Raw genomic sequence first — 12,226 nt, 5'->3', positions numbered from 1 at the left:
CTAAAAGTACAATTGCAGAGTATTTATAAAGTACATAAATATGTTAATGTGCCCTATTTTAACGATCTGAAACACAAGTATCAAGCGCGAAACGCAAGTAACTTTGTGGGCGGGTCTTGGGCGCTGTTGCTATCATACCGGCGGGATAAATTACTCTTGCGCCCGACGCAAATCTAAAATGGGTTGGTCTGAAGTAGCTTCATTACTCATCGGTGTGGTTTGGGCGTAACGTGAAATAAACCAATCAGAGCGACATCTCACATTCCCTTTAAGAGCAGGCACGCTTGTTCCATGGCGGATTGCTATTATAACGGCAGATTTGCCAGGCGCACGCCAGGAGCGGTTCACAGCCGAGGAGACCGACGTTCTCGTCAGGGCCGTAAAACACAGAGAAGATACATTGGGGACGGGAGAAACCCACCCAAATTAGCTTCGGTTAAACAGGCGTATAATAATTTCGCTAAATGTATAAGCTATTTTTCATGGACACAACAATGATTTCCCTCGTGTGTTAATATTTTTCCTTGTAATAATGTATGATTTGCAAAAATGAAAACTGCTGCTTAGATGAGAGAATCAAAGTGAATGCGCGTTGTGCACACGCTACATTGATTATGGCCAAGCATGCGCCCTTAAAATAGCATATAAATAACATGCGCAACACGCCACTGACTTTAGACTTGGTTTTTCCTGGTCAGTGGCGGAATTGTTTTCTAAACCTGCAAAATAGCACCAGGGAATGTTTGCGCCGGAACACGCCTCCTCTTTTCACTGCACCGCCCCCGGGAGCGCAAGTTCACTCCTTAGTTTACCGACATGCGTCTGCCGAGGGAAAAGTCCGCTGTGTGTCGGGTGCAAAATAGGAATGATACATGCGTCGATGTACAAAGTCAATTGCGCTGGGTGCAAGATAGGGCCCAATGTATTAGTAGTATACTTAGCACAAAATAATGTATTTCAAATACATTTTGGTATTTATTTTTGTGTAGATTAGATCCGTGTATTACTGTAGTTCTTAAAGTGAAAGCAGCCTAATATAAGAATCAGTAGAGTATACGTTTTATTCATACAGTGAAGAATATGCGGTTTTATTTTTTTCATTTGATTATTCAAATTCATATTTGAATGCTGCTTTTAGGCATACCTTTACTTGGAAAATTTAAAGCAGTTTATTTTATTTGCATCTTTCTATTATTGTATTTGTCATATATTGTTTGTTTGTTTGCTTTTTGTATGCTGATATTACCATTGCCTTCTGCAACAAAACAAAACAAAAACGATTCAAAAGAAATGTTATTAACAAAGGTGGATGTGTGATATAGTGCAAGAATATGGATGTACTGCAACAAAATGTATGTTTTTGTGTCAAATATAAACCACTTAGAGTAATGCTCATTTAACAGCATTTGTAGCAATGTTGTTTTACAAAATTATATAATATAATAATTCATAATCCATACAAACAAATATATTGGTTAGTTAGGCACGTAAGTGAATGGGATCAAATATTGAAGGCCATAGCGTCAGCCATCAGACACTGAACTGGACTAGATCCAAAAAGCAACAGTATGAACTAAAAAGTATGTGCTTGCAAATATAATGGCTGAATACGTTTATTTGTTTATGTTTAGCCTTTTTCCTTCAGCATTTGTTGTATGGTGATATTTATCATATTTTTTTTTTTTTTTTTTTTTTTTTTTGAGATCCTCTTACTTATCTGTAAACTTACCCGGGTCTTCTGCATAACCTGCTTAATACTCTGAACTATTACTAATATTCCCTGATCTTACCTGAGATTGTCTTTAACATTTATAATTTTCTGTTTGGTGTCACTAGTGGGAGCAGAAAAGACACACACCCCTTTAAATCAAAATAAAATGCATAGTTTACTGTTTAAAAAAGCATGATAAAAACAGAAGAATACTGAAAGATATGAACAATAACACTATAAATGAGCTCAACACTGCATCACTGTTCACTTCCAGATAAACCGATTCTGACTGTAAAGCCCCAGAGTTCAGTGTTCACTGGAGACACAGTTACTCTCAGCTGTGACGTGGGAAGCTCAACTGGATGGACGTTTCACTGGAGGAAAGACTCAAACCGTGAATCCAGTGATTATGCAGGAACTAAAACAATCAGTTCTGTGAGAGTCTCTGATGGAGGAACATACGAGTGTAGAGCACAGCGAGGAAAATACTACACAGACCTCAGTCATACAATAAAGATAACAGTGAGAGGTAAGTGCCCTTTTGCTCTTTTTTTTTTATTTTTTATTTTTTTTTGTGAAAGTTAATTTTGAGTTTTTAAAAATTCAAACATGAAGTGTGTTGTTTTCGCATTTCACAGAGAGACCCAAACCTGTAGTGAAGGTGAAGCCTGATGTTCGTGTGTTCAGAGGAGAGAGAGTCACTCTCACATGTCACATACAGGAGACAGGAGTCTGGAGGTACAGCTGGTATAAAGACACAAGAAAAGAAAACAGAGCAAGAAAAGACCAGATCTATATAATCACATCTGTGGATCCGTCTCATGCTGGTCTGTACAGCTGTAGAGGAACTCAGACTGAAACCCAACAGAACTCAGAGATCAGTGATGGAGTTACACTGACAGTATCAGGTGAGTGTGTTCATCATTTCATCACATCACTTTAACCTGAAGTCATTGAGAAGATAACCAAGTAAATCTGAGCTTACTTCCTATATACAGTGACGGGGTGATTATGATCACAGATCTTTTCAGAGTTCATTATCTATATCCTCCAGACATGTTCAGTTAATTCATGAGCTTCTGCTCTTCAGATTATCTGTGATGAATGAAACCAAGAGAGTAGCAAACAAGCTTTGAGACTTGATCATTTGTCCTCAGTCAGACCAAGGTCAGGATAGAAATGATGTTACAGTAACTTACAGAGCCTCAGTTTATCTGTTCTCATGGCCTGAGAGTGTCGGCAGTTTTTCAGACTAAAATACTGTAGCAAAACTGACGCCAGATCAGCGTGTGTTCAGAGGAGAGAGAGTCACTCTCACATGTGACATACAGAGGGGAGGATACATTCAGTGGAGATACAGCTGGTTTGGAGATGGAAACCTTCATATGAACAGTTCAGTTTCACAGCTGATGTTTCTGATCAGTGTTTATCTGAGATCGTGACTGTAAGGCGGGTGCCAGTAAGTCTGGACAACCCTGCGAGAAAGCAAAAGGCTCTCATGAGAATTAACATTTGAATTCTCTCTTGCATATGTAACAGCAACATCCGAGATGCAGCACACAGTGCAGCTCACACCTCACTTTTACAGTCTCATCATCTCCCCCTGCTCCCCCTCTTCTCCTCCTCACCTAAAACTCACAAAAAACCTATGCAAAGTTAAATTTGTACAATAAGTAATTATACATGTTTGGTATCATTTAAAAAAATGTCTCAGTGCGACTGGTACAAAGCTATCATTCCCAAAGAAGTAAAACAAAAGGTAATAAAGTTTTTAAGAGTTTAGAGATGACTTGCACACAGAGGAGGGTGTGCCTTCCAGGCAAATGGCCTCCTGCTCTCAAAAGGTGTAAACTCTGAATGCAAATTCCCATTGTTAGCAAATGTTTCCATGTGAAAGAAGTTTCTGTCTTGGTCTGGGTATATAATGAATTGCAATAAGAGGCTCAGGGCGATTTGTAACTCAAATTAACCCGTGATGCAGAATGTATGCAGGCACTTCGAATCAGTGTATCATTCGTTCAGTCGTTTAAAAAAAAAATGTAATATTGAAATTAGAAAAATGAGAAAACAGTTCCTTTTTCGTTTTTTCGTTCTGAGGTAGAAAAATGAATAAACAGCTTGAATATTCGATTTCTACACGTGAGAGGGAATGAAACTTCCCTTTCCACTGATTTCAGTTCCGTTATCAGTTCTGAATCCGTGTATCATTCGTTCAGTCGTTTTTTGAATTAATATTGAATATAGAAAAATGAGAAAACGGTTCCTTTTTCGTTTTTTCGTTCTCAGTTAGAAAAATGAATAAACAGCTTGAATATTCGATTTCTACACGTGGACGGGAATTAAACGCCCATTTCCTCTGATTTGTCAGCCGAAGATCAAACTGTTCCGTCATCAGTTCTGCACAGCAGAATAAGAGTCCTCCGCTGCTGCAGTTTTGCGGATTCTTAATTAATAAATTTTTTATCATGAAGCACGCTGTCATTTATTTCTAAATGACTTAGGTCTACAGTATATAATGTATGTTACTTCAAATAAACTAAATGTTGACTTTCAAAAGTAGGCGCGCCAAGAAGGCTATTCGCTGTATTTTGGTTCATTTTTGATGCGCTAGAAAGATGTTCAAGGAGACCGAGACGCGCTAAAGCAGCGCACCATGTTGTTTTCTTTATTTTTCACAGGCATGACATTTTGTAGTCATTTTGAATGTACACAAATAAAATTATAGGCTACATTTTACTGTTTCGAATGACAGAGTATTAAACGACAGAGTATTAAGTTATTTCCCCTGCTGAGAAACAAATCCAAGTGATGGCGCTGGCGCATCGCGCTTACACAACATTGGCATCAGTTCACTTCTGGGATTGCTAACTTGACATCGCAGCCTGTTCCTTATTAAAATAAAACAGTCAACCAAACATTTAAAAAGTTATTCTGCTTAATTTAATTAGTCTTTTGTACAATATAAAGGCTGTGCCGGTCATTCATGACTTGCTGTTATTACGATCATTTCTCTTGAAGATGCTGATTTAGCCTTCGTGTATATTAGGACTCGACTGAAGTACGAAGCCTTCTTTACATTATAGTTAGCATCCAAATGTTACATTGCAAATATGGAAGCTTTGGACCGAATGAGAGATGCGCGAAACCAACGTCGGACAGTTTCAGTTTAGATTCAAATAAATTTGTTTAGGCTTGGCGTTTAAAACAGGCTAAATATTGTTTGTAATAAAGTGCACAATAGGCTATAATTATAGGCTAGGCTACTATGTATATTTTTATTATATGTGGCTACTTATTTTTCATTCTTGTTGTTTTCTGAATTCCATTCATTTAAGGATTTATAGGCTACAGTATGGGGAAGTAAAATACGTATAGCCTATATGTTATTAATAGTGTTTATAATGTTCATTTTGTATTTTATTTAACGGTCTTTTACACTATGCGCGTGTTTCTCAACATGACCCGGTGCACTGCGCACAAGCGCACATCCTTTAGATATTAAATTATAGGCTAATAAATGTTAATAAAACACAAGGCCTACATCATAAAACTCTCAAAAATTCTCCGGTTGTTATTATTCTTTCCTTTTTGTATTAGTGTTTAAAATCTTTCATTTACAATTAATTATATTTAGTACATAAATACATAAATATGTTAATGTCTTAGTAGTATACTTAGCACAAAATAATGTATTTCAAATACATTTTGGTATATTTATTTTGTGAATATTAGATACGTGTATTACTGTAGTTCTTAAAGGCACACTGTGCAAGAATTGTACCTTAATATAACAGCTTCAAAGTAATTTCGGTGGTAAACAAACTGACAGTAGGGCAAATCATCCTGGTAGTAAAGCTTGGGGGGGACGCTGCTGGAAAAAACAGCAATGCAAGTTTGAGAGGAGCGCCCCGATAAATCTCGAGAGAATCACTACTTGCTTTATGGCAACGACGTCACACATATCAACAACATATGAAGCACGAAGACACTTGCGCGCATTTCAGACGTGATTGACTCTGCGATGGAAAAAAAAACAAAGAAAGCGCGGTCAGAAGAGTGTAGGAAAAGGAAAAGAGAATCTGACCAATTTGCAAACTATTATGATAAATTGCAATCATGTCTAATGACATCATAACGGCCAATGTTATGAAATAATGCGACGTACATTTAACTTTATTGATGTCATCTGGCATTTTGTAATGTTTACATTACAATCAAAAAACACAAATGAAATTATACAGTAGGCCTAGACTATAGGCTATTTACTTGTGATTTAGCTGCAATCATGTAAAAACGTTATAAGCCAGCAAACGCGTTAGGCTACTTTATTATTATAAAGTAGTCTAACACTTGACATAAACTTATTATCGTAATACCATCATCAGTAGTTCAGTAGACTATGCAGTATGCAGTTAGCCTAATATTTGTATGAAATCGTGAAACATTACCTGGTCAGTATCTTCGGAGTCTATCTGTGCCTGTTCCATGCCCAACGCTTCTATCCTACCAAACAGGTACCGGTGTACAGGGTGGGGGTGGGTATTTACGACAGTGCAAGTATTCCACAGCGACTCTAGGGGTCGCTGTTTGACAAAAACACAATTTCTACATAGTGTGCCTTTAAAGTGAAAGCAGCCTGATATAAGAATCAGTAGAGTATACGTTTCATTCATACAATGAAGAATATGCGGTTTTATTTTTTCATTTGATTATTCAATTTCATACTTGAATGCTGCTTTTAGGTAGCCTGGATGCCAGCCGAACTTAGCCCCGCCCACAGAATTTTTAGGTCGGGAAGTTCGGTCTGGACTTGATCCGTTGTGGAGCCATTATGCCCGAACAAAAGCTGTTCGGACCAATCAAATTGTCAGGGCAGGCTTTATACGATGATGGACAGATGATCAACAGTAACGTAATCATCCACGTCACCAAAGAGCGCTTGGGTTGAATTCGTTTACAACAAAGATGACTGCCGCTGGAGAATTGAGATTTCACGAGTTCACACTTACAAATAACTTAATAAGTTAGATAGAATAAATGCATATTTGGCGTGCTGTCCGAGGAGAGGGCTCTGGGCTCGGTATTCGGCCCAAACCCAAAGTAGCTTACTCCCCCCGTATTCCTGGCTGTGGAAGAACAAGCCAAGAGTGAGTGGAGGGATGCTGAAAACTGTCAAGGAATGTTAGGTGAGTTGACAGAGTGAATAAATATATGCTTCTTCTCATGCTGATAGACATGTTTGATGACAAGTTGATTGGATTGATTATTTGAACGTGCTCTTCCCGAACTTGAAACATCATGTGTAGATTCCGCAATTGTGTCTGTTATAGAAGATATCGACAGCGCATTCATTTGAAAAGAGGAACAGAGAACCGCGATCAAGGCATTTGTCGATCGGAAACATGAATGAAAAACACACATCACTTACTCCGTTGCTCTGATTGGTTGTAGGTCTATCCAATTGAGTGCAGAGGCATTTTCTTTCCTCGTTTGGTTGAAACGCGTCCCATAATCACAGCCCAATGGAGCAGTATCAGACTCATATTCTGACTAGAATCTGAGTATGATGATGTCAGGCTAGCTTTTAGCATAGACAGTATAAGAAATGGACACAGCGACCCCATTGGATTCAACGGAGAAAAGTGAAGTCAATTAGAAGCACTCACTTCCTGATGGCTGAGCGTACTGCACAGACTCACACTGAGCTGGACGACGTAGATGTGACGTGAGCAAACTCTCTGTCTTCTAGTAGCTGTGCCAAGAGAAATCTGAATCATTCCCTTCCGAAACTTGTAGGAGGTGTCCATGAGCTAGGAGCAGGAGCAACTTTTGCTAAGTATTCTGATTAATTACTTTGTCATTTTGCCTCCACGTCCCCCCGATTGCCCGCAAGCTTCTCCTCCTGTCCATACGGTAATCTCTCTACTGTGCGAAAGGGAGTCACGTGGTTATGACGCAATCGTTAGCCTATTTTTACAAAAACTGTTTCTACTGGGCCATAACGTAAGATACAAGGTAATGGAACCTTTTATACATTTTCGTGTTTCTTTAGAAATAAATAATGGACAAATGGAGTTATTCGCTGTCAAAGTGACGCCAAAATGAATGGGAGTCAATGGAATGCTAACAGCAGGTGATGGTCTGCTAATCAATGGCGGCGCCCGGGGAAGCTTCAATGTTTTCCGAAACACTGCCCCCCTGGCTTTTAGGCATACCTTTATCTGGAAAATTTAAAGCAGTTTATTTTATTTGCATCTTTCTATTATTGTATTTGTCCTATAGACCTTATGTAGACCCGCCCCTTTTCAGCGCTGCACTCATTGTCTTTTGACTTCCGGTCTGTATTTCCACAGCGATTTTGCGTGTTTATTAATGAACGGCTCATTTTAAAATGTTCCCGGTCGACTGACATTTGTTAAGTCATCTGCTTTAAACATTACAGTCCTCATGATTAACTTTCGTTAACTTTACATCAAGTAAATCTACTTCAAAAGCTAATTACTCCTGGACAGCAATGCCATAGAAATATACAGACCGACCGCAAAAACGGAAGTTAAAAGACAATATTCTAAAGATAGCGGCGCCCTCGTTTCTCTGGCGCATAAGGTCTATAGGCTATTGTTTGTTTGTTTGCTTTTTTGTATGCTGATATTACCATTGCCTTCTGCAATAAAACAAAACAAAAACGATTCAAAAGAAATGTTATTAACAAAGGTGGATGTGTGATATAGTGCAAGAATATGGATGTACTGCAACAAAATGTATGTTTTTGTGTCAAATATAAACCACTTAGAGTAATGCTCATTTAACAGCATTTGTAGCAATGTTGTTTTACAAAATTATATAATATAATAATTCATAATCCATACAAACAAATATATTGGTTAGTTAGGCACGTAAGTGAATGGGATCAAATATTGAAGGCCATAGCGTCAGCCATCAGACACTGAACTGGACTAGATCCAAAAAGCAACAGTATGAACTAAAAAGTATGTGCTTGCAAATATAATGGCTGAATACGTTTATTTGTTTATGTTTAGCCTTTTTCCTTCAGCATTTGTTGTATGGTGATATTTATCATATTTTATTTTTAATATTATTATTTAATTTTTTAAAGTTGAGATCCTCTTACTTATCTGTAAACTTACCCGGGTCTTCTGCATAACCTGCTTAATACTCTGAACTATTACTAATATTCCCTGATCTTACCTGAGATTGTCTTTAACATTTATTCTTTGAAAGTGCTGGAATTTTCTGTTTGGTGTCACTAGTGGGAGCAGAAAAGACACACACCCCTTTAAATCAAAATAAAATACATAGTTTACTGTTTAAAAAAGAATGATAAAAACAGAAGAATACTGAAAGATATGAGCAATAACACTATAAATGAGCTCAACACTGCATCACTGTTCACTTCCAGATAAACCGATTCTGACTGTAAAGCCCCAGAGTTCAGTGTTCACTGGAGACACAGTTACTCTCAGCTGTGACGTGGGAAGCTCAACTGGATGGACGTTTCTCTGGAGGAAAGACTCAAACTGGGAATCCAGTGATGATGCAGGAACTAAAACAATCAGTTCTGTGAGAGTGTCTGATGGAGGAACATACGGGTGTAGAGCACAGCGAGGAGAATACTACACAGATCTCAGTCATACAATAAAGATAAGCGGTAAGTGCCCTTTTACCTTGTAGTTTTTTTTTTTTTTTTTTTTTTTTTTTGTGAAAGCTAATTTTGAGTTTTAAAAGATTCAAACATGAAGTGTGTTGTTTGCTCATTTCACAGAGAGACCCAAACCTGTAGTGGTTGTTCAGCCTGATGTTCGTGTGTTCAGAGGAGAGAGAGTCACTCTCACATGTCACATACAGGAGACAGGAGTCTGGAGGTACAGCTGGTATAAAGATCAAGATAACAGCAGAAGAACAGACCAGAACTATATAATCACATCTGTGGATCCGTCTCATGCTGGTCTGTACAGATGTAGAGGAACTCAGACTGAAACCCCACAGTACTCACGGATCAGTGATGGAGTTACACTGACAGTATCAGGTGAGTGTGTTCATCATTTCATCACATCACTTTAATCTGAAGACACTGAGAAGTAAATCTGAGGATTTCACCAAGTAAATCTGAGCTTACTTTCTATATACAGTGACAGTATGATGTTACAGTAACTTACAGAGCCTCAGTTTATCTGTTCTCATGGCCTGAGAGTGTCGGCAGTTTTTCAGACTAAAATACTGTAGTAAAACTGACGCCAGATCAGCGTGTGTTCAGAGGAGAGAGAGTCACTCTCACATGTGACATACAGAGGGGAGGATACATTCAGTGGAGATACAGCTGGTTTGGAGATGGAAACCTTCATATGAACAGTTCAGTTTCACAGCTGATGTTTCTGATCAGTGTTTATCTGAGATCGTGACTGTAAGGCGGGTGCCAGTAAGTCTGGACAACCCTGCGAGAAAGCAAAAGGCTCTCATGAGAATTAACATTTGAATTCTCTCTTGCTTATGTAACAGCAACATCCGAGATGCAGCACACAGTGCAGCTCACACCTCACTTTTACAGTCTCATCATCTCCCCCTGCTCCCCCTCTTCTCCTCCTCACCTAAAACTCACTAAAAACCTATGCAAAGTTAAATTTGTACAATAAGTAATTATACATGTTTGGTATCATTTGAAATGTCTCAATGCGACTGGTACAAAGGGTCTTATTCCCAAAGAAGTAAAACAAAAGGTAATAAAGTTTTTAAGAGTTTAGAGATGACTTGCACACAGAGGAGGGTGCGTCTTCCAGGCAAATGGCCTCCTGCTCTCAAAAGGTGTAAACTCTGAATGCAAATTCCCATTGTTAGCAAATGTTTCCATGTGAAACATTCGTTTAGGGCAGCAAAAGTGCTGCTTGACCAATCTAAATCTGGGTGTGTCTTAGCTCTGTTTTAATTTAATGTTACTTTAGATAAGTGTACATGGGAAACCATGGCATGGCCAATCCAAAGCTATTATAAGACAAGTTAAGTTGGTTGACTTATCTGTAGTAGTGGCCATACCTCTACTGAAGTAAGCATTTAAGTTAAATTCAAGTGTATGCAATCACCGGGCTACCAAAGTATCTTTGATTGTGTAAGTGTGAATGCAACCGATCTCAGGTATATAGCAATTACCTCTGTTTAGTGACTGGAGTTGGCGAGCTTGTGAACGTGAGACCCATGTTAAACAAGGCGTGAGGACCTCTGAACGACATAGCTTCCTAATATAAACGAGTAAAATATAAGTAAATAGTTAAATAGAACAATCAAATGTATTGCTAAACTATTATATAAAATGGAGTCAGATTTAAAATGGAGTCAGATAAAAGCTTAAATGGAATTAAATTACTTTGCCATGCGGAAAGACAGTAACGCGCAGAGAACTTCACCCGTTATCGGAAACCGACTTTGGGCCGATCTAGACGGGCTTACATGAGGGAGCCGAAGCCTCAAAACGCACGAGAAAACGTCTCAGGTTACAACTGTAACCTATGTTCACTGAGAACAGGGAACGAGACACTGCATCGATTGACACTATAATCATTTGTCCTCTAGTCAGTTTGCTTTGTCTCTCTTCTCAGATTCACCCACATCTACAGTGACTGTGACACCAGACAGTCCTGTATTCACTGGAGAAACAGTCAATCTGAAGTGTGTGATAAACTCTGATCACAGTAACTGGAGATATGAGTGGTATAAAGACAGTGAAATATTACAGACGTCTGAGAATTACACTGTAAACAGAGACACTCTCACTATCAGCGGAGCTACTGAGTCTGATCAGGGTCAGTACTGGTGTAAAGGACAGATAGATGGAAGACCAAACTCATCAACATCAAGCTCTGCTGTTTCTCTCTTAGTGAAGGGTGAGTTGAACATCATTCAGTTGTCACTCCTCTTTTTATTTAATTATCTCTGTTCTTGTTTTACAAACTATTTGAAGGAGAAAAACAATGAAACTGAACGCCGAGGTCTGAAAATGCATTTTAAAGCTGAAGTATTTTTAACTTTAAGTGTAATCTTTGTGTAATCTTAAAAACACAACACTCATTAAGTTCTTATAAAACAGAAACACAACAAATAAAGTCGTCTGTCTGACGTCATGTGAACACAGATCTGAGAAAAAGCTAAAATAGTTATGTTAATGGCTGCTAATTACACGTCAATTCCATCTGTTCAGTAACATTCATGTTTTTTATAAACATAAAACATATTTCTGTATGTAATTACTTTTTTTTTCTGCTTAAACTTTCTGAGAATCTTTGAGTCTTTATACAAATGCAGCTTTGCTTTTCAGACGATTCTGTCATTGACTTGATTATGAGTTGCAGTTCATCAAACATTAGATTTAAGATAAATTCGATCCGACCTGATGAACGAGTGTTTAGAGGAGAAACAGTATTAAATTATAAATTATATATATTGCATATATTATAAGTAATTATACATTATAAAACAAACAATAACTGAGGCGAACAGAGAAATCCA

General features: G+C 38.1%; 1 protein-coding gene across 1 annotated transcript in view; it reads left to right on the top strand.

Annotated features, from left to right (window-relative positions):
- Positions 1-12,226, top strand: part of LOC309493191 (titin-like) — a 442,694-nt gene that overhangs the window by 179,016 nt on the left and 251,452 nt on the right. Inside the window, exons 15-19 of the mRNA XM_082162311.1 lie at positions 1,986-2,240; positions 2,350-2,619; positions 9,132-9,380; positions 9,495-9,758; positions 11,320-11,604. Coding sequence (XP_082018437.1) covers positions 1,986-2,240; positions 2,350-2,619; positions 9,132-9,380; positions 9,495-9,758; positions 11,320-11,604 — 1,323 coding nt within the window. The remainder of the gene's footprint in view (positions 1-1,985; positions 2,241-2,349; positions 2,620-9,131; positions 9,381-9,494; positions 9,759-11,319; positions 11,605-12,226) is intronic.

Source organism: Leuciscus leuciscus (genome assembly GCF_965113295.1).
Source record: "Leuciscus leuciscus genome assembly, chromosome: 2".
In the NCBI taxonomy this organism is placed as follows: domain Eukaryota; kingdom Metazoa; phylum Chordata; class Actinopteri; order Cypriniformes; family Leuciscidae; genus Leuciscus; species Leuciscus leuciscus.
This window is presented reverse-complemented; position numbering and strand designations above follow the sequence as displayed.